At 44.0% G+C, this 27,913-nt stretch overlaps 2 protein-coding genes, 1 long non-coding RNA gene and 1 pseudogene across 3 annotated transcripts in view; 2 read left to right on the forward strand and 2 right to left on the reverse strand.

Annotated features, from left to right (window-relative positions):
• SLC11A1 (solute carrier family 11 member 1) overlaps positions 1-17,124 on the reverse strand; it is a 106,281-nt gene extending 89,157 nt beyond the window's left edge. Inside the window, exons 1-2 of the mRNA XM_077447892.1 lie at positions 16,960-17,124; positions 1,109-1,209 (exon numbers count right to left, since the gene is read on the reverse strand). Of these exons, the coding sequence (XP_077304018.1) occupies positions 1,109-1,209; positions 16,960-16,978 (120 nt within the window). The 5' untranslated portion in view covers positions 16,979-17,124. The remainder of the gene's footprint in view (positions 1-1,108; positions 1,210-16,959) is intronic.
• The window catches only part of LOC143923946 (uncharacterized), a 281,712-nt gene that overhangs the window by 92,135 nt on the left and 161,664 nt on the right, over positions 1-27,913 (reverse strand). The gene's annotated exons all lie outside the window — the stretch shown is intronic.
• Positions 1,037-27,873, forward strand: LOC143923945 (histone H2B.1/H2B.2-like). Its single transcript, XM_077447893.1, has 3 exons — positions 1,037-1,144; positions 26,327-26,467; positions 27,621-27,873. Exons 1-3 carry the CDS (start codon positions 1,046-1,048, stop codon positions 27,804-27,806), a joined length of 426 nt encoding a protein of 141 aa, XP_077304019.1. The 5' UTR covers positions 1,037-1,045; the 3' UTR covers positions 27,807-27,873.
• On the forward strand, positions 21,419-21,510 carry LOC143925841 (U6 spliceosomal RNA; annotated as a pseudogene).

The raw sequence follows: 27,913 nt of genomic DNA on the forward strand, positions 1-27,913 counted from the left end.
TGACAGGGAGGGTTAGTGTTAGGGTTAAAATAAAGGTTGATGTTAGGGTTACAGGGAGGTTTAGTGTTAAAGTAAAGGTTAGTGTTGGGGTTACAGGGAGGGATTGTGTTAGGGTTTAGGTAAAGGTTAGTGTTAGGAGCACAGAGAAGGCTAGTTTGAGGATGACAAGGAGGGTTAGTGTGAGGGTTTGTGTTAGGGTTACATGAGAAGTTAGTGTTATGCGGCGTACACACGACCGGACTTTCTGGTAGACTAGGTCCGAAGGGATTAGTGTGGGCTAGTCCGATCGTTTTTCGAAAAAAAAAATCAGACGGACCTAGAAATAGAACGTTTCAAATCTATCCGACAGAATCAAATCCGACAGACTAAAATCGGGAAAACCGTTCGTCTGTGTGCTGGTCCGACGAACCAATATGACGCAAGGGAAGCTATTGGCTACTGGCTATTGAACTTCCTTGTTTTGTCCCGTTTACGTCATCACGTTCAAAATGAACGGACTTAGTCCGTTCGTGTGTGGCCAAGTCCGCTCGTTCGGAAAGTCTGTCGGAACTCTGCCGAAAGTCAGTCGGAAAGACCGTTGGACCTAGTCTGCCGGAAAGTCCGGTCGTGTGTACGCGGCATTAGGGTTACTGGGAGGGTCAGTGTGAAAGGGGAAGGGGGGCTTGGTGCTCCAGGTGCTGAAACCTAATGCTTTGCTAATGGACAGCATGCTTTTCTGTACCCAAGCAGAATTAAATTGTATAAAAAGCTAGATGCTCTCTGAGATTGGGGCCACTGGGGAGTTCTCCAGCTTTATCTTTTCAGTATTAAACCGGACACAGCACAATGACTCAGAAGGAACTTGGGTGTGCGGAGTCGGATGACCCAATGTACATTTTCTGCTCCCAGCACTGCAGGGCTTTCCCTATAACAGCCCGGCAGCCCCCCTGTAACACATGTATGCACAAGTTCTAAAAACACAGATAAGATCTGCCACCTGTCCAGGAGTATAATATATTTGTGTGCATTCACTGTGCTTTACATATTAACCAGATCTTGGATTCACATGGTTGATGTCAGGATGTTCGTTGGTTGCTCAGAATATTACAGATACGATGATTGTGCTTACCGTGTGTGTGGTGGGAACCGGAATCTTTTCATCCAGGTAGGTTCTGTCCCTGTCATCTTTGGCCCTTTCAATAGTTCCATATCCCCGATTCCTTGGTGAGTCTAAAAAGAACAAACACATTTATTTTTATTTTTTTCACATTGGCCTTTAAGTGGTTCTAAATATAGGATGTTTTTTTACCTGACACTAGGTTTACACCTATGCGTTTTGTGCGTGCCGCGTTGGATTGGGCTGTCGTGCCTGCCTTTCCGCAAAAAAAAAAAGTGCATGCACCTTTCCAAAAAACGTATTCACGGGTAAATTGCATGGTCTTTTAGGCACTGCGATTTTACACATGTGGGGGTGTTATTCAGAATGCACGTTTCCATAGAGCACTGCACTTTCACTGCAGGTGGTTATCGCTGAGATTCCCGCACCCACAGCCACACGCAGAAGTGTGAACCTAAGGTCAGTGTCGGGACAAAGTCATCTAGACTCTGCAAAAATCCCCTCCTTCCAAAAAAATAAATAAAGTTGAGCACTAATCTGCATGCTCATCCCCTAAACCAGTGTTTCTCAATTCCAGTCCTCATGGCCCACTAACAGGTCATGTTTTCAGGCTTTCCATTATTTTGCACAGGTGATTTGATCAGTTTCACTGCCTTAGTAATTACCCCAGCTGTTTCATCTGAGGGAAATCCTGAAAACATGACCTGTTAGTGGGCCATGAGGACTGGAATTGAGAAACACTGCCCTAAGCATACATTCCCCCTCCTCCCCGTACAAATCCGTCCCCTGCTGAAATCCGCCCTCCCAGCAAAAATCTTTGCCCCCCCCCCTCCACACCCCAGCTCAAATCCTCTCTCACCGAAAATGCCCCCCGCACAAACTCAAATGTTTTGTCTTTTCTTGATGGGCACTGATAGGCAGCACTAATCAGGAGGCACTAATGATGAGGCACTGATGGGCACAGATTGGCAGCGATAGATGGCACTGGTTGGCACACTTAGGGGACCGATGTCCCTCTAACAAAAGCCGGCTATCAGCTTTATTCTTTTTGCGTGAAGAAAAACAAAAAAAGGCCGGTAACCGATCAGCTGTCATTGGATGAGGTTATGCCTCCCTATAGCTTGCCAGGAATATAAATGACGTCTTGGACACCTAGTGGGTATAATGTCTTTTGTTTTTTCGGTATTCAAGTTCCTGCATCAACAATGCGTTGTACTGTATGTCAATATGTTTATACAATGTTATGTGTCCTTGGACCATGTCCATTGACTAAATAAAAGATTTGAAACAATCTTTGACCAACTAAGCAAAGCAAAGCACAATCACCGTGCAGCAGGTATAGACTTGCAATCTGAAAACTCAGGATCTTTTTACCTGGATGTATGCTGAAAAGGTCATGTACTTTAAGCAGACTGCATTCCTGAAAGTATGCACACATAAAAGTTTTCCTTAATGTTCTCTACGACCATTAACCTACATATGAATTACCTAAGAATGGCCTGAACATGTATGTAAGATGAGCAACAGATTCCCTTACTGTTAGCAAATAAGCAAACAGGGAACTACATGTCACATTTCTCCTATACCAAACTCTGCATCAGGTGACGCTTACAACATCGGAGAGTCATAAAAACAGCCAACTAATACAAATATGTGGCGTTATACTAACCACAGGCATAGGATTGCTGCAACTGAATCTGTGTTACCAGTCATTCTTTATTATTACGTAATTATTATTACAAAAAAAAGAGATGCGTTATCTGGCCAATAGTCTGTGGACACCTGACTTTACACTTGTATGGGCTTGGGGGGGGGGGGGGGGCATTCCATTCCAAAACCATGGCCATTAATATGGAATTAGCACCTCCTTCGTGGCTTTAGCAGCCTTCACCCTTTTGGGAAGGTTTCCCACAAGATTTTGGAGTATGTCTGTGAGAATGAATGCCCATTCTGCCATAAGAGCATTTCTGAGGTCAGGGTCTAATGTTGCATGAGAAGACCTGGCCCACAATCAGCATTTCAGTTTATTAAAAAGATGTCCAGTAGGGTTGAGGTCAGGACTCTGTACAGGTCACTTTAATTCCTCCACACCAAACTCATCAAACCATGTCTTTAGGATGGAACAAATCGAACACGCATCAGCAGGTGGGATATATTATGAGATGTCTGCCTAGACTGGGGTTCACTTGTTGTATGTCTTTAGTGTTGGTCATCTTACTTTAAAAAAGTAATTAGTTAAGTTAAAGGGGTTGTAAAGGTTCATTTTTTATTTTCTACATAGGTTCCTTTAAGCTAGTGCATTGTTGGTTCACTTACCTTTTCCTTCGATTTCCCTTCTAAATGTTTTTTTTCTTAGTCTGAATATCTCACTTCCTGTTTCTCCTCAGTAAACTTCACACCATCATCCGAGCGATGGTTAGTCAGCCAGAACAGCTTACTGAACTGCTAACTGAGGAGGAACAGGAAGTGATAAATTCAGACAAAGAAAACAAAGAAAAAAAACATTTAGAAGGGAAATCGAAGGAAAAGATAAGTGAACCAACAATGCACTAGCTTAAAGGAACCTATTTAGAAAATAAAAAACAAACCTTTACAACCCCTTTAAAATTACTTCTCCCAAAAAGCAATTGCGTTAGTAACTCAGTTACTACATTGGAAAAGTAATTAGTTGCTCAGCAAAGTAACTGAATGAATGAATGAATGAAATACTTATATAGCGCACAATGCGAACTGAATCGCCTCTAGGCGCTGTGACTTTTTTTAAAATATTCTATAGACGGGACTAGCGAAGGAAGTGAATGTCGCCGCCTCCATCGGCGAGATTGACACCTCGCGAGCCCCGTCGCCTGGTATGGATTTAAAGGGGAACCCCTACGCCAAAAAACCGGCGTAGGGGTCCCCCCAAAGTCCATAGCAGACCCTTATCCGAGCATGCAGCCTGGCCGGTCAGGAAAGGGGGTGGGGATGAGCGAGCGCCCCCCCCCGAACCGTACCAGGCCCGCGACTTTGGGGGTCTTGTCCCATTCTCCTTCTCCTCTTCCTTGCTTGCTTCCTTCTTTCCTTTTCGATCTCTCCGGCCCTGAAGACCCCGGGCAGCTCCTCTGCTAGTAAAAGAGCAGAAGATAGCACCCCACACTCATTCACATAGGGTAGGGGGCCGGAATCTAGGGGCCCCCTTATTAAAGGGGGCTCCCGGATTCTGATAAGCCCCCTACCTGCAGACCCCGACAACCAACGGCCAGGGTTGTCAGGAAGAGGCCCTTGTCCTCATCAACATGGGGAGAAGTTGCTTTGGGGTGGGGGGGCCGCACCCCTCCCCATGTTGAGGGCACGCGGCCTTGTACGGTTCAGGAGGGGGGTGCACGCTCTTCCCCCCACCCTTTCCATACCAGCCGGGCTGCGTGCTCGGATAAGGGTCTGCTATGGACTTTGGGGGGACCCCACGCCGTTTTTTCGCTCCCCTTTAAATCCATACCAGGCGACGGGGCTTGTGAGGTGTCAATCTCACCGATGGAGGCGGCGACATTGACTGACTTCCTTCGCTAGTCCCGTCTCCCTGGATTCACATTCAAAATGAATGGACTTTACTCCATGTGTGGGCAAGTCCGTTCATTTCAAAAGTCCAGCGGTAGACGTAATTGCGGTAACGCCGCCCAAGTAATGGGAACTGCATTACCATGAGGGGAAGAGTAATCAGTTAGATTACTCGTTACCCTCTAAAGTAACTGCGTTACGTAACTCCATTTATTTTAACTGAGTTACTTACATCACTGGTCTTTAGGTTGATTTTGGTTGAGAAGACCTGGCTTGTTCCAATTCATTCCATAGGTTTTAGTAGGGCTGAGGTCAAGGCTCTGTACAGGCCAATTGAGTTCCCCCACATCAAACTCAGACCTGTGATAGCATAGATTACTGGACAGCCGACCACCCTCCCTTGGTAATCCACAGCGACCCCATCAGAATTCTGGAGACCCCAATGATACACACACACAACAGGCAGCTTTAGTGTGCAAAATGAGTCTGAACTCTTTATTAAGAATGATATCTTTTATATGTGAGTTACAGCGAAACAGGGGAGGGGTAAACTCGCTCCTAAGATTCTAAGGGTTAACCAGGTTTCTACAGAGAGATTTTAGTTCATCATTAGTTTTAGGCAGCTGAAATGAATTTACAAAGATAGCTTATCTGCATAGACTCTGAGAATCAGCCTAAACACAATGAGTCATACAGTGAAAGTTCTTAATTAAAACTTGGCTCAAACAAAAATGACGCATACACACGATTGGAATTATGGTCGGGAAAACCATCAGAGCTTTTCTCGACCATAATTCCAATCGTGTGTATGCGTCATTTGCGGAATTTCGCTCAAGCTTGTGTTGCCTACACACGGTCACACCAAATTCCATCAACAACGCGGTGACGTACAACACTACGACGAGCCGAAAATGAAGTTCAAAGCTTCCGAGCATGCGTCAAATTGTTTCCGAGCATGCGTCGGAATTTTGCGCGTTGGAATTGCCACAGACGATCGGAATTTCCGACAGAAAGAAAAATAGAGAACATGCTCTCAAATTTTTGCTGGCGGGAATTCAGCCAGCAAAAGTCTGATGGAGCATACACACGATTTTTTTTTCCGATGAAAAGCTCTCATCGGTCTTTTGCTAGCCGAATTTCCGTGTGTACGCGGCATTACGAGTAAGAAGTGTAAGATAAGGCACGCACATTCTTTAAAAACAAGCTTTTAAAAAGGAGGGAAGATTACAAAATGGAGTGACAGTTGATCATATGCTCTATTACAACCTGGCTTGTTCTTCATTCTGAAGGTTTCAGTAGGGTTGAGATCAGGGATCTGAAGGTCACTTGAGTTCCCCCACATCAAACTCATCAAACGATGTCTTTATGAAGATGTTGGATGAGAAGACCCAGCTCACAATCAGTGTTCCAATTAATTCCAAATATGGTCAGTTGGGTTGAGGTTGGAGCTCTGAAGTTCACTTGAGTTCCTCCACCCAATATCATCAAACTATGTCTTGGAGATGTTGGTTGAGAAGACATGACTTGTTGCAATTCATCCTAAAGGTTTCAGTAGGGTTGAGGTCAAGGATCTGAAGGTCACTTGAGTTCCCCCACATCAAAAACATCAAGCCATGTCTTTATGAAGATGTTGAATGAGAAGACCCAGCTCACAATCAGTGTTCCAAGTCATTCCAAATATGGTCAGTCTGGTTGAGGCCGGAGCTCTGAAGGTCATTTGAGTACCTCCACCCAATATCATCCAACCATGTCTTGGAGATGTGGGTTGAGAAGACCTGGCTTGTTACAATTCACCCCAAAGGTGTTCAGTAGGGTTGAAATCAGAGCTTTGTGCAGGACACTCAAGTTCCTTCCTACCAAACTCATCCAAACATGTCTTTATGGTTTCAATTCATTTCAAAGGTATTTAGTAGGGTTGAGATCAGTTCTTTGTACAGAACACTCAAGTTCCTCCAAACCAAACTAAAACCATGTCTTTATGGAGCTGTTGGTTGAGAAGACCTTGCTTGTTCCAATTCATCCCAAATGTGTTCAAGGGGTTGTAAACCCTCGCGTTTTTTCACCTTAATGCATTCTATACGTTAAGGTGAAAAAACACCTGGCAGTGACCGGCCCCCCTGTTTTACTTACCTGAGCCTCATATTTCTGTCGACGGAGATGCTCCTTCTCTCCACTGGGCCCTGGCTCTTGATTGGATAGATTGATAGCAGTGCAGCCACTGGCTCCCGCTACTGCTAATAAAATCCAATGACGCGAGCGCCGGGGGGCAGGACCGAGTCCGGCATTCGTGTCTATGGACACAAATGCTGGACTCAGGAGTATGTCCGCAAGATGACCCTCCCCGGGAGAGCGCTTCTCCTAGGGGGTTATCTGATGTGACGAGAGCCGCTGGGGGACCCCAGAAGACAAGTTTCAGGGCCAATCTGTGCAAAACGAGCTGCACAGTGGATGTAAGTATGATATGTTTGTTACTTAAAAAAAAAGAAAAACCCTTACAATCACTTTTAGTAAGGTTGAGGTCAGGGCTCTGTGTTGGACACTCGGGTTCCACCACACAAAACTCATCGAACCATGCCTTCATGGAGATGCCAGTTGAGAAGACTTTGTTTCAATTCAACCCAAAGTTGTTCAGTAGGCAGGGGCGGACTGACCATTCGGCCACTCGGGCACTGCCTGAGGGCCCCGAGCCACTAAGGGGCCCCATCAGGGTTGCCAGACTCAGTAAAACCAGGGACAGTATGTAAAAATCTATATTTTTTTTACATCTTTCTCTGAAATGTCCTTTACCGACATAATTTTGGTCTAAAAATCCAGAGATTATAGCTGCCCCACCTCTCCAGTACCTTCTCAGTCAATAGAAACATGTCTGTGTATACTGTGTGTACATATATGTGTATACTGTGTGATTGTATACTGTGTGTGTGTGTGTATACTGTGTGGCCCCATAATCTCTGATTGCCTGGGGGCCCCGTAATCTCCTATTGCCCGGGGGCCCCATGAGTTGTCAGTCCGCCCCATGAGTTGTCAGCAGGGTTGAGGTCAGGGCTCTCTGAAGGCGACTTGAGTTGCTCCACGCCAGATTTATCAAACCATATCTTTATGGAGCTGAATTTGTACACTGGAAGAACAGTCATGCTGGAACAGAAAAGGACCTTCCCTATATTTTTACCACAAGGTTGGAAGTATATAATTGTCTAAAATAAAGTTGTTGGTTGTAGTATTAACAGTATTCTTTACTGGAGGGCTAAAAATATCTTCTTGCAGGAAATGCCTTTGATTCGACCTAATGTTTGGTGGAGGCCTCTGGCAGAAGCAGCTGTAGAGGGGGTTGGAGAAAGAGGAATATCTGGAAAGTCCTGTCATCAGAATACAGTACAAGTGAAAACAATGTGATCTTATTTGTAGGTTTAACTGCAGCGAGGCTCCATTCACATTTGCCGTTTTTGCGATCTCGCATATTTGGGTGCCATTCATTTTCAACAACATCTAAAACGCAGCGCGGTTCTACCGCTATTATTGCGCAATAAATCACGCATGCAATCGCAGCAAACCGCAACATACAAAGCTTGTCGCCCAAGTGGAGCCCCTGCTTTGTGTGTTTGCCGCACGGCTTATCAAGTGATAATTGCTGCAAAACTGCACTGCATTTTAGGTGCCATTAAAAATGAAAGGCAGTAGTCGCACGTACGTTTTGCGATTGTAGCGCGATTTGAGATCACGCAGCAATTCTGCCCAAAACACCAAATGTGAATAGAGCCTAAGGGAATTTTTAAAGTAAGCCCAAATGATAACAGCAATTATAGCTTATCATCACATTTAAAGTATAGCTAAAAGGAAAAGCAATTTGTTTACCTTTTGCATAGAGAGGAGAGGAATTAGAACCCTGTCAGGTTTTTATTACTGTGTGTGTGTCCCTGTTGGGGAGATTCACCCTCTCTATTTCCATTATCACTGAGAGTGCAAGTGAAAGAAAATCCCAAATCTTCGGTTATCACAATAGGAATAGAGGGGAAATCTTCCAATGGGGACACTAGTTCTGGTGACAACCAGTGATTGTCGCGCTTTGGAGAAATTTCCTCTCACTTCCTGTTTTGGTTATGGGACAGGAAGTGAAGGGAAATCTCCCTCAGCCCTCGTACACACGGTCGGAGATTCCGTCGGAATGTTTCCTATCGGACCGTTTTGTCAGATATTCCGACTGTGTGTGGTCTGCATCGGACTGTTTCCGTCGGAATATCCGACGGACCAACTTTTCCAACTTGCCAGTAAAATTTTCCGACAAAATGCTCCGATCGGACATACTCCGATCATGTGTAGCCTACTCCGACGGACAAAGTGCCACACGTGCTCAGATCTAATTCCTAGACCAAAGCTATTGGCTACTAGCCTGAACGTAGTCCCGTCATAACGAAATAACGTCATCACGTTATGTACAATCGGATTTTCCAACAACTTAGTTCGACCGTGTGTATGCAAAATCACTTCTGGACCTCTTCTGGAATTAATCCGTCGGAAATTACTCCGACGGATTTGGTTGTCGGAATCTCCGACCGTGTGTACAAGGGCTAATAGGACACAAAGGGCAAATAAATAAATAAGGCATATAACCCTTCCTTACTCTAAAATGAAAAAAAATAAAAGTTTTGCCTATAGTTAGTCTTTAGCCATACTTCCCAAAAAAAAAAAAAATAAATGCACCCATATTGAAAACATTTTTTATCATTTTTTATTTTCATTGGGACCTGCAAAGCATTGAAACTGCAATCAGAGCGCAGGCCCCTGCAGACTATTCCTCCAGTCCAGGTCCTTACGGAAGTATGCCCCATACACACGGTTGGACATTCTAACCACAAAATCCGTCGGATCTTTTCCGACGGATTTTGGTCGAAACTTGTCTTGCATACACACGGTCGCACAAAGTTTTCGGAAAATCCGATCGTTCGGAACGAGGTGACGTACAAAACGTGCGATGGGACTACGTAGAGGCCAGTAGCCAATATCTTTCGTCTCCAATTTTTTTCTGAGTGTGCATAGCACTTTGTGCGTCGGAATTCTCTACACATTATCGGAAAAAGTCTGATCGGATTTTGTTTTCGGAAAATTTTAGATCCTGCTCTCAAACTTTTTCTGTCGAAAATTCCGACAGAAAAAGTCCAATAGAGCCAGCACACGATCAGATTTTCCAACAACATAATCCGATCGGACTTTTTCCATCGGAATTTCCGACCGTGTGTACAGGGCAGTACAGTCCTCCAGTTTTGGGACTGGAGGAAGTAAACAATGGACTATAGGGGGCGGTGACACCACTGCACTCCATTGTGGACTACCTCCATGGTGAAAGATAGGACCTGTAGTCTTTCATTCACAGATCCTTGGAATTGGATGATGCGGCTGTGTGGGAGGAGCCAAGCACAGCAACGCCAAAAAAAATAAAAAAAATAAAAGGCTGCTAGGGAAAGAACCCTATGATTCAGGTAATAGGGGGGTGGTTTGAGGGTGGGGGTGGGGCTGCGGAATGTGGCCCTAAACATTGGTGCAATGGTTCAAAAGAAAAAAGGTGCCCTTAGCCTTTACAGTTAGGTGAAGCTTTTGTTTAAAGTGTCCCTAAACTCACATCATAAAAAACTATGAATAAATGGTGTGTTACATGCTGTTCATACTCACTCAGTAACTATGAGATTCCTTTTCCGAATTCTGCAAAAAACCTTGCTGATCCTGCTGCTCTCTGTCTCCCCCTTCTGTCCATGTCCTCAATTCAGCTAGGGGATTTTGCAGCTCAGTGTTGGCAGCTCTGCACATGCTCAGTTTTCAGTGAGTTTCTATGCTGAGCATTTCCTCCCTATCACATCTGAGTAGCCCAAGTGACTATAGAGTCACACATGTGGGCGTATAGTCAGTGGTAAATGACAGCTCACGCCCCCTCTCTCCTCTTCCCTGCCCACTAACCAACAATGGGGGGCGGGATATTACATGTAGATCGATGGAGGCTTCACCTCCTATTCCAAAACACAGGCTGGGGGGACGTGACGTAGCCCGTGACTGGCAGAAATCCACCCACACCATGTTATTTCCACAAGGAGGACATAGGAATGACTGGCAAAATGTTCAAAACTAGAGTGGGAGGTGACAAAAGCTGACAACCCCCATGATCAGCCAAAACATTATGGCCCCCCCATGATCAGCCAAAACATTATGCCCCCCCCATGATCAGCCAAAACATTATGACCCCCCATGATCAGCCAAAACATTATGACCCCTTCAAGATCAGTCAATACATTATGACCCCCCCATGATCAGCCAAAACATTATGACCCCCCAAAAATCCAGCAGGAGCTCCAGAGTATAAAAGAGAAGAGTGGTGCCTCTAAGCCCTTGTACACACGGTCGGACATTCTGCCAACCAAATCCGTTGGATTTTGTCCGACGGATTTTGTCCGACGGATTGTGTCTGAAACTGTTGCATACACACAGTCGGACCAAGTTGTCGGAAAATCCGATCGTTCAGAACGTGATGACGTTATTTCGTTAGGACGGGACTACATTCAGGCTAGTAGCCAATAGCTTTGGTGTAGGAATTTGATCTGAGCATGCGTGGCACTTGGTCCGATCAAAATTCTCTACACATGATCGGAGTATGTCCGATCGAACCAGTTGGTCGAAAAATATTTCCAACATGTTGGAAAATTGGGTCCGACGGATATTCCGACGGAATCAGTCCGATGCATACCACACACAGTCGGATTATCCGACAACACGGTCCGATAGGACACATTCCGACGGATTCTCCGACCGTGTGTACAAGGGCTAAGTGTAGCAATATGTTGCTAAAATGTTGTACCTTCATTACATGTAACCATATTGCTACATTTAGAGGCGTCTCTCTTCTCTTTTATACTCAGTTGTGACATGACGCTACTTGTATATCAAGTCAAAATGTATTAAAACAAAAAATGTTGCTCGTCTTGCAAAACGCTCTCATACCAAGGTTACGTTTTTTTGGGGTTTTTTTATTCATTTTTTTTACACTGTCCCTTTAATTTTTTTATTTTGTTCACTTTTATTCCTATTACAATGAATGTAAACATCCCTTGTAATAGAGACTAGGGATGAGTAATGCTAGCCATACACTATACGAAAAATCGTCTGAAATTCGGTTATTTGGCCAGTTCGTTCATTTTTTGGCCAGTTAATGGGCACAAAATCGCTAATCGTTGTGATGTTTTTGAGCCGAAAAAACGAAGAAGAAGTTAGGAAATTTTCTGCCGAACGAAGGTTAATGTGTTTCCCATCCGAACTGTTTGCACTAGGTACATGTTAAAAAAATTAAATAATGAATTCATTTAGGTCAACTGAATGATTTATCGGTCATTACATGATGGCACTATTGTTTGTTCTCACGGCCGAATGTTCGTTTTTCGAAAATGGGTTCGGTGGATTTTTGGTATAGTGTATGAGACTGCTAGAGATCACTGCGCTCTCTACAGCCCCATAGCTAGCCTGGTCTATGGTCACATCCTGAGCTGACACACAGGACCGCCCTCGGTGCTGTCATCCTCCTCCTTCCGGTCATCCCCCTCCTTCCATCCCAGAAGGAGGGTTTTTTTTAACCACTTCAATACCGGGCATTTTCACCCCCTTCCTGCCCAGGCCAACACTGTACCCAAATTTAATTTGTATCTTTCTTTTCCCCACAAATAGAGCTTTCTTTTGATGGTATTTGATCACCTCTGCGGTTTTTAATTTTTTACGCTATAAAACAAAAGAAGAGTGACAAGTTTGAAAAAAAAAAAACACAATATTTTTTACTTTTTACTATAATAAATATTGCAATTTACAAAAAAAAAACAACAAATTTTTCCTCAGTTTAGGCCGATATGTATTCTTCTACATATTTTTGGTAAAAAAAATAAATAAATCGCAATTAGTGTATATTGATTGGTTTGCACAAAAGTTATAGCGTCTACAAAATAGGGGATAGATTTATGGAATTTTTATTTATTTATTTATTTTTTCAAATAGTAATGGTGGCGAGCTCCGATTTTTATCGTGACTGCGACATTATGGTGGACACATCGGACACTTTTGACACTATTTTGGGACCATTTACATTTATACAGCGATCAGTGCTATTAGAATGCACCGATTACTGACACTGGCAGGGAAAGGGTTAATCACTAGGGGGCGATCAAGTGCGTTACCTAGGGAAGTGATTCTAACTGTAGGGGGAGGGGACTCACAAGGGGAGGAGACCGATCGGCGTGGAGCAGATGATCGGTCTCTCACCTGACAGGACATGGATGCGGGTGTTTACACACATGCAGATCCACGGTCCTGCTCTGTTATCGGACAATCGCAGGTGCCCAGCAGACATCTCGCGCACTGGCTCCTGATCGACGTTGCGGGGGCGAGCCCCCTAGACAGCCGGGAAGCCTAGGATGTCATATGACGCCCGCCCAGGAGGAAGATCCCTCCTGGGGACGTCATTTGACTATGGGCGGGATATCAAGTGGTCAACCAGGCTTCTGAGGGGCCCAAAATGGCCTCCAGGTAAAAGAATAAAATGAAATGATTATTTTACAATGCTGCACACATTTTTAATATCTGACTGAATAGAGTTTTTCTGGAAAAGGTGACCTTAGCTTTTAACCACTCTTGTCGATCAACCCCCACCTACATGTACTGCGGGGCAGCGGCTCCTATAGGTGAAATTGCGTTCCTGCAGAGTGGCCAGCTCTCGCTGTGATTGGACACAGCGGGAGCCAATCGGTGGGTCCGGCAGACCCCATGTCTGCCGGGACCCGCCAATCATTTCCGGGCAGAAAGGCAGTCTGCCTATGTAAACAAGTCAGATTCGCCCTTCTGAGGCAATGGAAGACAGAGATCCGGTATTTCTGCTAAGGAGGAACACAGATCTCTGTCTTCCCATAGTACACGCAACATCCACACCGTTAACAAGCACTCCCTAGGCACACATTTAACCCTTTCATTGCCCCTAATGTTAACCCTTTCCCTGCCCCTGATGTTAACCCCTTCCCTGCCAGTGTCATTAGTACAGTGACAGTCCTTTTTTTTTTAGCACCTATCACTGTATTGGTGTCATTGGTTTCCAAAAAGTGTCATGGGGGGGTTATTTACTAAAGGCAAATCCACTTTTCACTACAAGTACACTGCAAGTGCACGTGGAAGTGCAGTCTCTGTAGATCCAAGGGGGATATGTGAGGAGAATAAAAAACAGCATTTTAGCTTGTGCATGATTAAATCAGCAGAGCTTCCCCGATTTCAGATCTTCCCCTCAGATTTTCAGCGACTGCACTTCCAGGTGCACTTGTAGTGCAGAGTGGATTTGCCCTTAGTAAATCAACCCCTTATGCCCCATACACACGATCAGAAATTCCACCAGCAAAAGTCTGATGAGAGCTTTTGGTCGGAAAATGCGACCGTGTGTACGCTCCATCGGACTTTTGCTGGCTGAATTCCCTCCAGCAAAAGATTGAGAGCAGGTTCTCAATTTTTCGGTCGGAAAAAGTTCCGATCGGAAATTCTGATCGTCTGTACCAATTCCGATGCACAAAATTCCTACGCATGCTCGGAAACAATTCGGCGCATGCTCGGAAGCATTGAAATTAATTTTCTCGGCTCGTCATAGTGTTGTACGTCACTGCGTTCTTGGCGGTCGAAAGTTCCGTGAACTTTTACGTGACCGTGTGTATGCAAGCCAAGCTTGAGTGGAATTCCGTCGGCAAAAACCATCCAAGATTTTTCCGACGAAAATTCCACTCGTGTGTACGGGGCATAAGTGTCTCATTTGTCCACTGCAATGTCACAATCCTGCTATAAGTCGCTGATCTTCGCTATTACTACTAAATAAATAAATAAAAATTACATGAAAGTATCCCATAGTTTGTAGAGGCAATAACTTTGGCGCAAACCAATTAATATACGCTTATTGGGATTTTTTTTTTTTTACCAAAAACATATAGCGGAATACATATTGGCCTAATTAGATTTTTTTACTGGATATGTATTATAGCAGAAAGGAAAAAATATTGTTGTTTTTTTATCAAAATTGGCAGTCTTTTTTTTTTGTTTATAGCGCAAAAAATAAAAACCTGCAGGGGTGATCAAATACCACCAAAAGAAAGCTCTGTCTGTGGGGGGGGGGGGGGGGGTAAAAAAAAGGACACAAATTATATTTGGGTACAGCGTCGCACGATCGTGCAATTGTCAGTTAAAGTAACGCAGTGCCGTAACGCGAACAAATTCCCTGGTCATGAAAGGGGGGGGGTAAATCTTTCGGAGCTGAAGTAGTTAATTTGGTTGAAAAAAGACCTTCTAGTTCAACCAACGTAAAAAAAAAAAAAAAATTTAAAACAAAACAAAACAAAAAAAACAACACACACAAATAGAAAACCTCCATATATACAATTCTATACCCACAGTTGATTCAGAGGAAGGCAAAAAATATATAATATACAATATATAAAATATACTTAGAATGTAAGCTCTATGAGCAGGGCCCTCCTGTACCTTTTATATTGAACTGTACTGTAATTGTGTAATTGTCCCCCCTATACATTGTAAAGCGCTGCGTAAACTGTTGGCGCTATATAAATCGTGTATAATAATATCATTTCAGCTGAAACTTTTAAATCAGTTACAGCCAGTGTTAATTTTGGCAGCAAATTTCGATTTAGTTTTAGTCTTAGTCTTAGGACTAAAATGGCATTTTAGTTTTAGTCCCAGTTTAGTCTTCTGCAATTGTTTTAGTTTTAGTCGTATTTATGCCGCGTACATGCGACCGGACTTTCTGGCAGACTAGGTCCGACGGAATCAGTCCGCTGGACAATCCGATTGTATATGTGGGCTAGTCCGAACGTTTTTTATAAAAAAAAATCAGACGGACCTAGAAATAGAACATGTTTTAAATCTATCCGACGGACTAAAAATCGGGAAAACCGTTTTTGTCTGTGTGCTGGTCCGACAGATCAAATACGATGCAAGGGATGCTATTGGCTACTGGCTATTGAACTTCCTTGAACTTAGTCTGGTCGTGTGTGGCCAAGTCAGTCCGTTCAGAAAGTCCGTCGGACCTCCGCCAAAAGTCCGTCCAGAAGACCGTCGGACCTAGTCTGTCGAGAAGTCGGGTCGTGTGTACGCGGCATTTGTCGACTAAATCGTCAGGACATTTTAGTTGAATAAAACAAATTTTAGTTGTCTAAAATCTAAGCCCTTGTACACACGGTCGGACATTCCGACAACAAAATCCGTCGGATTTTGTCCGAAACTGGTGTTGCATACACACGGTCGGACAAAGTTGTCGCAAAATCTGATCGTTCAGAACGTGATGGCATTATTTCGTTACAACGGGACTACGCTCAGGCTAGTAGCCAATAGCTTTGGTGTAGGAATTTGATCTGAGCATGCGTTGCACTTTGTCTGATCAAAATTCTCTACACATGATCGGACAAAGTCCGATTGGATCATGTTATCGGAAAGTTTTATAGCCCAGCTCTAAAACTTTGTCCGTCGGATATTCCGACGGAAACAGTCCGATGGAGCCCACACATGGTCGGATTATCCGACAACACGGTCCGATCTGACATTTTCCATCGGAATGTCCGACCGTGTGTACAAGGGCTAATGGGTTAATTAAACTGTAATGCATTTCTCTACAATTTCCAAACTCATTATATACTGCTGGAGTAAAAAATCTCATCTGTTATTATTGATGGTATTGGAGGTATGAACATGCACTGCAGACCAGTGTTCTGGTTTCTAAGTCAAATTTCTATTTAGTTTTAGTCTTAGTCTTTTGTCTAAAATTGCATTTTAGTTTTAGTCCCATTTTAGTCTTTTGACTAAAATGCCATTTTAGTTTTAGCTGTATTTTAGCCATCTCAATTGTTTTAGTTTTAGTCGTATTTTAGTTTACTAAAATAGTATTAATTTAGTCGACTAAAATTTTTTTGTTGTTTTATTTGACTAAATTAACACTGGTTATCATCCATTTGGTGATAAAAATGTACATAAATTAATAAATGATGACCATTATAAGCACCCCTGCCAGTATAAATGGTTTGTCTCAATCCCTCTAACTGCCAGCTTGGTCTGGAAGTTGGAAAACTAACAGACTTACTGGCAGGATCAACAGGTAATAAAACTATATTACAGAGAGGGGGGGGGGGTTAGAAAAACAAAAAAAGAATGCTAGTAGTGACAGACTGCACAATATATGTCATTTTTGTTTTTGCCTATAATTACATTGTATACAACAATGGGGTCAGCCTACACTCAGCATCCCCAGACAGTGAAAAGAATGGCGCCCCCACCTGAATAATTCTGAGCCATCCTCGGAGTCAGCCGGACAGGTCAGCAAGCAGGCGGTAGAATGGTAATCTGTGCTGCTGTCTGCCAAGTCTTGTCCCTTTCGGCATGGAGGAATTTCCCTTTATGTGACTGCAGCAGCCAGCTCAGTACATTTTTCTGCACTGTACTTCCCCTTTCGGTGTAATAACTATTCCGACACCCAGCCCCATTCAATGCCGGAGAGCATGAAACTGAAAGTTACAACAGAGATCATTCCACATGGTGGAGATTTGTAGTAAGAAAGGCAAGTGGAGGAAATAAAATTCCACCAGCAGTTTACAAAAGATTCTTTATATACCCCCCAACTGTCTTTTTTTTAAGAGTCCCTCCGTCCCTCCGTCCCTCTTTCCTCCTCAGTTGTCCCTCTTATTGGTCTGATGTATAGACCTCCATAAAAATGTGTTGACCACCAAATGTGTACTAAGACTTTTATCCAACCTCTATGTGGCGCTGACCAGCTCGCTGATTTTCCCCAGGTTCCTTCTTCCAGATTGGTGAGATAGCAGCCAGGCACACAGCAACAGGCACTCTTCTGGCTCAATGAACAGTCTAGCCCAGGGTTCTCCAAACTTTCCAAACGAAGGGCCAGTTTAGTGTCCTTCGGGGGGGGGGGGGGCGGACTGTGGCCAATGGGAGTAGAAATTGCTCCACCATTGGTGTCAGCGGGAGGAATTGTGCTACATCGTTGGTGACTGACATTGGAGGGATAGTGCCCCATTGTTGGTGTCAGTGGGAGGAATAGTGCCCCATCATTGGTGTCAGTGGGAGGAATAGTGTCCCATCATTGGTGTCAGTGGGAGGAATAGTGTCCCATCAGTATAGTCAGTGGGAGGAATAGTGCCCCATCATTGGTGTCAGTGGGAGGAATAGTGCCCCATCATTGGTGTCAGTGGGAGGAATAATGCCCCATCATTGGTGTCAGTGGGAGGAATAGTGCCCCATCATTGGTGTCAGTGGGAGGAATAGTGCCCCATCATTGGTGTCAGTGGGAGGAATAGTGTCCCATCATTGGTGTCAGTGGGAGGAATAGTGTCCCATCAGTATAGTCAGTGGGAGGAATAGTGCCCCATCATTGGTGTCAGTGGGAGGAATAGTGCCCCATCATTGGTGTCAGTGGGAGGAATAATGCCCCATCATTGGTGTCAGTGGGAGGAGTAGTGTCCCATCATTGGTGTCAGTGGGAGGAATAGTGCCCCATCATTGGTGTCAGTGGGAGGAATAGTGCCCCATCATTGGTGTCAGTGGGAGGAATAGTGCCCCATCATTGGTGTCATTGTGGGGAATAGTGCCCCATCATCTGTGTTAGACCCCTTTCACACTGAGGTTTTGCAGGCGCTATAGCATTAAAAATAGCGCCTGCAAAACGCCCTAAAATAGCTGCTCCATGCACTCCAGTGTGAAAGCCCGAAGTGGGAACACTTTCGCATGTGAGGAGAAAAATGCCTTAACCTGCAATACTCCCATAAAGACACCAATGCCATCTGACCACCAATCCCAAAATGCATCAGTATATAGAGTCCTGTGCAAGGAGTCTCGTCACATACAGGACAAAACCCTGGTGAACTGGAGTGTTGTTGCACAAGGATAAAATATGAATGCAAACCCAAAACTGTTTTTCTGCCCTTCATATTGTGCATTTACCCTGGCTACCACCCAACGGCCTGTGATGATGGTCCAGCAAATTTTACAGAGGAGATTTATTTTGTCAATGGTCGTGAGATGAGATACAAGCAACATAACACTTCTTTAATTGTAGAACAGCAACCAACAAAAAGTGTAAAAAAAAAAAAAAAGTGTCCATGGGAACAAGTTTTCTACTTCTAAATATTGAACGCAACAGGAAGCCATGGTGGCCACAATGTCACACAGCTGTTATGTTTTTCAGGCGACCTGCAAACCACCTCCATCTACAGAACTGCAGCTTCATTGTGCAAAACTCACAAAAGTTCAAGATAACAGTGCATAAAAAAGTGCATAAAGCTTCTCTATTTTTATAGTGGGGTTGTTGCATTTTCAGGCCCAGTTTGCAGTATAGAGAAACATTCTAATGGGGACGTGTTTAGTAGGAGGTATGTCACAAACAGAAAAATAAATAAATAAATTAGTTAGCCAGCGGAAAAAAAAACTTAATAGCCCCTATTTAACTATTGACGTGAAAAACAGAGGGTTATTTGCATGCATTTGCATTATATGCAGAAGCTGCAGTGCCTTTGCCAATGCTCCTCTGTATGCTGCAGTTCTAATGCCGCGTACACACGAGCGGAATGTCCGACAGAAAAAGTCTGATGGAAGCTTTTCATCGTATATTCCGATCGTGTGTTTGCCTCACTGGACTTTGTTTTTTTTTTTTATTCTCACGGAAATGGAACATGTTCTAAATATTTCCGACTGAACCAATTCCCAATACCAAAACCGCTGGTCTGTATGCTGTTCCAACGGACCAAAAACGACGCATTCTCTGAAGCAAGTACGAGACGGAAGCTATTGGCTACTGGCTATTGAACTTCCTTTTTCTAGTCCCGTCATAAGTGCTGTACATCACGCGTTCTAGACGGTCGGACTTTGGTGTGATCGTGTGTAGGGAAGACAGTTTCAGCGGAACTCCGTCGGGAAAAAACTTTATTCCGCGTACACACGACCGGACATTTTGACAGCAAAGGTCCGACGGAACGAATCGTGTGTGGGCTCCATCGGTGTGGGCTCCATCGGACCTTTGCTTGCCAAAAATCCGGCGGACTTTAGAAATAGAACATGTTTTAAATTTTTCCACCGGAACTCCGCCGGACCAAGAAATTTGTTCGTGCGTATGCTAGTCCGACGGACAAAAACTGATGCTAGGGCAGCTATTGGCTACTGGCTATGAACGTCCTTATTCTAGTCCGGTCGTACGTCATCACGTTCAAATCCGTCAGACTTTGGTGTGATTGCGTGTGGCCTAGTCCGTTCATTCGGAAAGTCCGTCGGAACTCCGCCGAAAGTCAGTCGGACCTAGTCCCTCAAAAAGTCCGGTCGTGTGTACGCGGCATCAGAGTTTATTCCGATAGGAAAACCGGTCGTGTGTCCAGGGCATAACTCTATATTTTTGATAGTCTCCCATCTTCAGTATGGAAGACAAAGCCCTAGTCTTGTCATACATTCCGAGAAGATCCTCTGATTTTATGAAAAAATTGCTATCCATACTTCCCATAATTTTCCTTTCCTGGCTTATCTTAATGTCTGATTACTGTAGGTCAACTCTGCCCATCTGACCCCACGGGACCATCTTCCTAATCTTTAAAAGAGACCAAATCCCCCCTCAACGTCTCATGACTAGACGTGTGACCAAACTCTGGGAGGGAAACCTAAGTTACTATAAGAAGAAGTCAGGAGAGGAAAATAAAAATATGGATAACAATTTTTATTATTATACAGGATTTATATAGCACCAACAGTCTGCATAGCTCTTTGCAACATGAGAGCAGGCAGTACAGTTACAATACAATTCAATACAGGAGGGATCAGAGGGCCCTGCTGGTTAGAGCTTACAATCTAGGAGGGAGGGTCAGGTGATACAAAAGATAATAACTGTGGGGGATGATCTGATGGAGAAAATAAAAGTACAGTTGTTAGGTGGAGGCAGGATAGGCTTCTCTGAAGATCAGGGATCGCCTAAAAGTGGACAGAGCAGGAGATAGTCAGACAGATTGGAGTAGGGAATTCCAAAGGATTGGAGAGGCTCGGGAGAAGTCCTGGAGGTGAGCATGGGAGGAGGTGACAAGGGAAGTAGATTTTCTGTGTTCCCGGCTCACCACATGTCAGCACACTCTGGGACATAACTTGCCCCAACACAAGGGAGGGAAAAGTAACAACAACCCAGAACACTGGTGGCTGGTGGTATGTTTTTACTGCTGCCCCCCCCCCCCCCCTCCAAGTCACCCAACCCAATCCTCCCCCGTCAGTCGGTCTCCTGTCCCCTACTTACCCCATCTAGGTCACAGGCAGTGCTTCCTCCGGGCTTCACCCTGCGTCTCCTCCCTCTTCCTCCTCAGCGGCCAATCCGATAGCTTCTCCTCTTGGCCAGTCGGTCTCGGGACCTGCTTCCTGATTGGCCCGGGAGAAGAATCAGGAAGACATTAGCGAATATTAATTTGCTATTGTCATACAACTGAGTGGGCCCGGGCCGCAGTGCTCTGCGCCCTGAGCCCACCCTTTTCTGAAGCCAATTAAAGCCTTAGGCTCTAATCATGTGCTTCTAAAAAAACAAAACAAAAAAACACTCCATTGGAATCCATGCGCCCAGTGTCCTGCATGTGGATTAGGGGGGCGGCGCCTGAATACAAAAAGAATATAGTACACTGACAAAGCACCGAAGAACCGAAGCTTCTGGGTTTTATGTTAGCCATTTCCAGTCTGTAGTGTCAAATGAAAGTATTACTAGAATGTGCTCAATTTGGCATGGCATGTACTAAAACTGAGACTATACAGAGAAGATTAGCATGGATGACATGCAAATTCGTGAAGCGTTTGTTATAAGAATACCTCTAAGTGCCTGTACACACGGTCGGACATTCTGATGGAAAATTTCTGATCGGACCGTGTTGTCGGATAATCCAACCATGTGTGGGCTCCATCGGACTGTTTCCGTCGGAATATCCGACGGACAAAGTTTTAGAGCTGGGCTATAAAATTTTCCGACAACATGATCCGATCAGACTTTGTCCGATCGTTTGTAGAGAATTCCGATCGGACAATGTGCCATGCATGTTCAGATCAAATTACAAGACCAAAGCTATTGGCTACTAGCCTGATCTTAGTCCCGTCGTAACGAACGGATATTCCGACAACTTTGTCTGACCGTGTGTATGCAACACCAGTTTTGGACGAAATCCGTCAGACAAAATCCGACGGATTTTGCTGTCGGAATGTCCGACCGTGTGTACAAGGGCTAATAGGACTGGCTTGTTTCTTTTGCCCTTATTGGATAAACCCTACTGGATATTCTATACGTGTAATGCCCTGTACACACGGTTGGACTTTCCGACGGAAAATATGGGATCGGATCGTGTTGTCGGAAAATCCGATCGTGTGTGGGCTTCCGACACACAAAGTTTGAGAGCAGGATCTAAAATTTTCCGACAACAAAATCCGATCGTTTAAATTCCGATCGTGTGTAGACAATTCCGACGGACAAAGTGCCACGCATGCTCAGAATAAATTACGAGACAAAACCTATTGGCTACTGGCCTCTTTATAGTCCCGTAGTACATGTTGTACGTCACCTCATTCTGAACGATCGGATTTTCCGACAACTTTGTGCGACCGTTTTTAAAGAACGGTCTTTCAAGTTTCATCCCAATACAAATAGAATCTTATTAGAATATTCACGCTACGCTCACTGGAATAAAAAACAAGTGGAACCGAATCAATTCATCATGTAGTTATCTTTTTTCGGAAGCTTCAGGAATTAACATTCATTTTTGCATCCTGTCATCTGAATGACACAGATGAATCCAAATGTATTTGTTGTTTTTGTTATAATATATATATCGGATTAGTTAAAATTCTTTACTATTGTGATTACAGTGCATCTGGAAAGTATTCACAACGCTTCACTTTTTCCATATTTTGTTATGTTACAGCCTTATTCCAAAATGGATTCAATTCATTATTTTCCTCAACATTCTACAAACAATGCCCCAGGACTGATGAAGAGAGCCGCACCGGACTCCCGCACTGAAATCGCGGCCACATACGTGTGAAACCAGCAGGCCTAGTTTACACTTGCGATTGGGAGGGGGGCAGTAAAAATGCAACTGAACCACCCCCAAACATTTTCCCTTATGTTCCAAGGGCAGTGGACAGGGGTATACATATGCCATGGAAAAAACATCACTGCTGTTTCATCTAGTAGCCAGCGAACTGAATGTGGGTGCCCTACAGTTGCCCCACAACCACATGCAGTGAACATGCTTGTGGTGTGCTGGTGTCATTTTAAAGGGGTTAGGACAGGTGGCGAGGAGGTGATACAACAATAAAACCTCCTCGCTGCCTGTCAATTGCCCTTTGAAGAGCAACCCAAAATGAATCGCTCTTCAGAAGGCACCACATTTGTCTGAGGGGCTTTAGCAATTCATAAGCAGCATAGAGATTTCCTGAGTTTATGGGAAGGTTATACATAAACACTTTAGCAGGTCAGCAGTGCTAATTGTTTAGCTTACCCCATTGGGAGCCATTTATTATTAATCAGTTTAGTGATCAGTCATTATAAGATATTTCAGAAGAATGGTTGAGCTGCTAAAAACCTCCAGTGTAGCGCTAATAAAATCCACTGTGCAGCTTTAACATCATAATGGGAAACCAGAATCAGGTGTAAGCTATAGACATCCCACATGGGTAAGTAGTCACTCACTGGGTATATATATCACCTGAGCAGCTTCCTAGAGAATCATTGACCACTTAGTCTTTGTAGAGCTGCAACCTCTGGTAAGGATGGGGATTCTGGTTTTCTGCTTGTCTCATAATGTGTGTTTTTAGATATATATTTTTCTTTTTAAAACTGTGTTAGTTTGTACTTCTGTATAATGGAATGTTTTTATGGCTGGTACTTATAGGAGCTATGAGATGTTGTCTGATGCTGGCTTCCCAAAAATACCAGTTGCCTGACTGTTCTGGCTTTGATACTATGTAACCTGGTAAATTATGCATTTACTTTTTGCGTACTCCTGTTCAGGTCAGTTGCCAGCTGGCTAGTGCTTCCAAGTATTGAAGTGAGTCAGCCAGGCAACTAGGATTTTAAAGTTGGGTAATGACCTCCTTTTTCTATAGGCTTTGTACAACATTGGGGGGGGGGGATTTGGCTTATGTACTGGGATGGGCAGGAGGGTCTGCTGCACTGCCCTCATGTGGGGGGATTTGTGCTCAGAAGGGCAACTTGGGGGGGGGGGGGGGGGGGGGGACGGCATTTAAGAATTGCTAGGGGTGGAGATTTATGGGTATCTGTTGGGATCGGTGGGGGGGTGGAATTTGAGGGGTAGAAAAAATGTGCTGGGAGGGGTGTTTTGGGGGTGGCAAAGATTTGTGCTGTTATGCTTGTGCATCTTGAGGGACGCAGCTTGGCATGGTTTTTTCCCTGGGCTCTAGATGACTGTCAATCAAGCCTTTGCAGGGCTTTCAGTCGGCTTTGTAGTAGTTAAAGCACCGCTTTTAATAAATTCTGTTACCCTATTCCTTGGTTTATACAAGGAATTACACAGGCATGTATAAAGTATTGTTGTGCAGTGCACTTTGAGCCCATTCATTTTGAATAAGCTCAAATTTCACTGCAACCAGACTGCATGGTAGTTTTTGTACCATGCAATCTGGCGCAGGCCAACTTGCTGCAATAGGGGGGTGTGGGGGGGGGGAGGTGTAGTTTCCCTCACCCTGTTCTCATGTGAGCTGGTTGTCTTGGCTCCTTTTTACAGTAGTGAATGGTAGAACCCTGCGTCTGAGCTGTGCTTTAGCTGCAGTGGCTTGGGGTATACACCTGTCACAGCAGAAATTACACCCCCTAACTGCTTTCAATGGGTGCTACTGCTTACTGGATGTGACCTATTCAAGTGAATGGGCTGCTCTGCAATCGTGGCATGCTGGTAAAGAGTTCAAGGGGGGGTTAAAGTGGGCAGTGAAATGGTGTGTATCCTTGCAGCCTATCAAATGCTCTCTGAAGAGCATTCTGAATGTAGATTGCTCTTCAGAAAGCAAAGCTAGTGTGATTGGGCCCTAAACAAGTGTGTGTCACCACACTCATGTAGATTCTTCAAGTGCAGCTCTTGTGTTATTGAAACCTACAATTTGCCTGTTGTGGTAGATGGGACTTTTAGTTCACAGAATTGTGGATTCCAGTTTGCAGCATGTTAAACCCTAAATATGTTGTAACATGGTCCAAAGGGTGTAGTTGGCCTGATTTGAAAACAATTTGAGTCTTGCTGTACACAATGCTTATACAAGCTCAAACCTATGTATGCAAGTCCTTAAAGGTATATTGAAAGGCCAAACATTTGGCGGTGAGAGGTTGGAACACTTTTTTTTTTTTTTTTTTTTTTTTTTTTTTTTTTTTGCAGTCTCTCTAATCACTGTGTAGATGCCATTAAATTGAGTGCAGGGAAAAAAATATTTGTTGCAGTGGTCTATCTCCTGTTTGTGGAAACTTGCTTCCTGTTGTGTCGGACAGGAAGTAAAGGAAGCTCTTAAATGGTACAGATGGTGACAAACTGACAGGCGTTCCCCCATCATAGCCTTTCTTAACCAGGGTTCCTCTAGGGCAGGGGTAGGCAATCTGACATGCCAAATCCAATCCTACTGCTGGAAATGGCTGTGCTGCACCGATTCCCAAAAGTAGTTCCTGCATTACTTTTGGTGATTGGAATAGATGTTGCTGCATGAACCCCCGTGTATATCTATCAAACTGAAATGCTGTTCTGAACTTGACTGGTTTCAAACCAGTCCTCAGGGTGAACATGGGCTAAAAGGGTTCACTTTTTAAAAATTGCACTTTTTTTTTTTTTTTTTGCATTTGAAAGTGTATCATTGCACCCACAACCTGAGTGTAGGTGCAGTCTTTGGCTCCTGCAGACTCTGCATAGCTGTCTGCTTGTATGGGCAGGCAGTTGCCTGAGAGCAGGGCGATCAATGGATTTCAAGGATGCTCCCTTATCAGATTTACATAACGCCTGTTTTATGCCTGGGATTTTCATCTAAAAGTATTGCGGCCATGCAACCTTGTACTTCCAAGGCTTTAGGTTTTAGCACTAGTTGTTTTCAGAAGAAAGGTAACTTGGGGGGGGGGGGGGGGGGGGGGTCTCGCCAGTCTAGATGAATTGGATCTCTTTAATCATTGGGAAGCACAAGCCAATTTCTGAGCGTTAGGTCATACTCTGCAGAGACCCATACTTGGTTGGCAAAGGTCCTTCCCTGCAGCATGCTGGCAGGGGACAGACTTTTACTTGGGCTGTGGCTTTAGTTGCTTAAACATAATTTTTAGGATGCCTCTACCTGAAATGTTTTGCAGACTTAAACTATAAGTTCAGCTGAGCTCTGATCTAACTCTGGAACATCTTTAAATTGAATGTCCTCTGGACAGTCATCCTGGTTGGCAAAGCTTCCATCTTTATCACCCGATGGGTGCAGTTGACACTACAAAGTCCCAAGGAGGTTAAATGTTCACCCACTGTACTTAGATGTGCCAAATGCCAGTGTGTGTGATGGTCGGCTTTCTGATCCAAGAAGCAAGTGTAGAAGTGTGGGCTTTGTTGTACTTTACCTGTTGCCAATATCCAATCAGTGCCTCAGGCATTATTATCTCTTCACCAGATCATTACAAATTCCAGAATGAAGTCCTCTCCAGTTAATGTGAAGAAGATGGAGGCTATGAGCAAGAACACACTTCAAAGGACCATGGGAAAGAACGTGAGGGCAAAATACTCAAGCTATATCTACAGGGTATTAAAACAGGTAGGAGCTACACTAAACAGACAAACTGAAGATCCGGGTTGATAATTTGATGTTCAGATGGGATGGTTTAGCTATGACATGGTGACTGCAGACTTTCTAACTAGCTCCTAATTATAATTCAGTATCTTTTTATTTTATTTTTTTTGTGTGGGTCCCCCCCCCCCCACTTGGTTTCCTACATTTCTGTGACCTTTTCATGCAGAAGGGATAAATGACTTGTGTGCTGGGTTTGCCTTGATCTGCTGTGACTAGTTAACAGCATTAATGATTGTAATCCCCAGATCTCATTCTTGGGAAGTCATTCTCACGGTTCACAAATATGTTGACTCTGAAGTCCCTGGCAGGCTGTGATGACTTGGCTTGTATCTGTGTGAGGTGACAGACTTGCTGACCTCAAGTTCCTCTTATTGTAAGATGGCTGGCATAGTTGACATTGTACCAGCATACTGAGATTTCTTCAATGGCCAGTTTTATCTAGTGGCTCCCAGCATGTCCCAACAGTAACAAATCTGGGCTTTTCATTGCACCCCCTCAGGTGGATTTGGGATACCTCATAGTTCACACCTGAGGTGATGAGTTCAGAGATGTACTTGCATTCTATCTTGTTGCAAGCCACCTTGTGTTTTGACTGCAATTTTGCATGACAAACTTTAAATGGATTTGTAGAAGACCTGACCAGGTAAGTCATTCTTGCTGACTTTCATAACCCTAAAAATCCCAGTCTTTTGGAGGGGCTCTAGTGCAGAGATCTTGCCTTCAGTATCTGTCAATCTGAACGAATGGTAACGGGTGGCCACAAGCTATTTAGGTATTGGTACACTCCTTTACAATATTCTCCATTTTGCTGTTACCTATGTAACACTAAAAATTTGTAAGCAAATGACCCACCTTGGAACAGATGGAACATCAATATACCAGTAAAGGCCAAAGTTCTGTGCAAAGGTGAACTCTTCATTGCAAAAGGCACCCAATGTAGTAATTTTGTGTGTCCTAGTATTAAGTGACATTTAATGTAAATAATTGATTGAGAACCTTGAGGTTACCTGTGAACATTGGGTGACCCTTTTTGTGTTCTATCAGTTTTTCACAAGATGAGCAGGTGATCCATGTGCTTAGGTGATCTTTAGTCCAACAGTTTTTGTTTTTCTTTCAGAGCGGTCAGGAGCAGAGCATCCATATCTCAAAGGACATAATGGGTTCCATAGCTTCTGAAGCTGCTAGACTTAGCCTGTACAACAAGAGACGGACCATAACAAAGCGAGAGGTTGAGAGCGCCATGAAGCACATCTTGGCTGGAGGGCATCCTAATTCTACTGTGCATGCTCCTGCAAGTCAATGAAAATGTTTGTTTATTTTTGTCTTATTTTGCTTTTTAAATTTTATGTATAATAAAACATTTTAAACGATGCAGGCCTCATGTGGCTTTTTGGTGTATTGCAGCATGTT

The sequence above is a fragment of the Lithobates pipiens genome, unplaced genomic scaffold (genome assembly GCF_037356315.1).
Source record: "Lithobates pipiens isolate NorthernLeopardFrog02 unplaced genomic scaffold, aLitPip1_a1.2 Scaffold_22, whole genome shotgun sequence".
Lineage (NCBI taxonomy): Eukaryota > Metazoa > Chordata > Amphibia > Anura > Ranidae > Lithobates > Lithobates pipiens.

Excerpts from the sequence above, each read along its gene's own strand:
- LOC143923945 (XM_077447893.1), top strand. The coding sequence starts at position 1,046 with ATGGTTGATGTCAGGATGTTCGTTGGTTGCTCAGAATATTACAGATAC. Across the intron at positions 1,145-26,326 it reads ACCGGAATCTTTTCATCCAG|ATCATTACAAATTCCAGAAT; the intron begins GTAGGTTCTGTC and ends TCTCTTCACCAG. Across the intron at positions 26,468-27,620 it reads TCTACAGGGTATTAAAACAG|AGCGGTCAGGAGCAGAGCAT; the intron begins GTAGGAGCTACA and ends TTTTTCTTTCAG.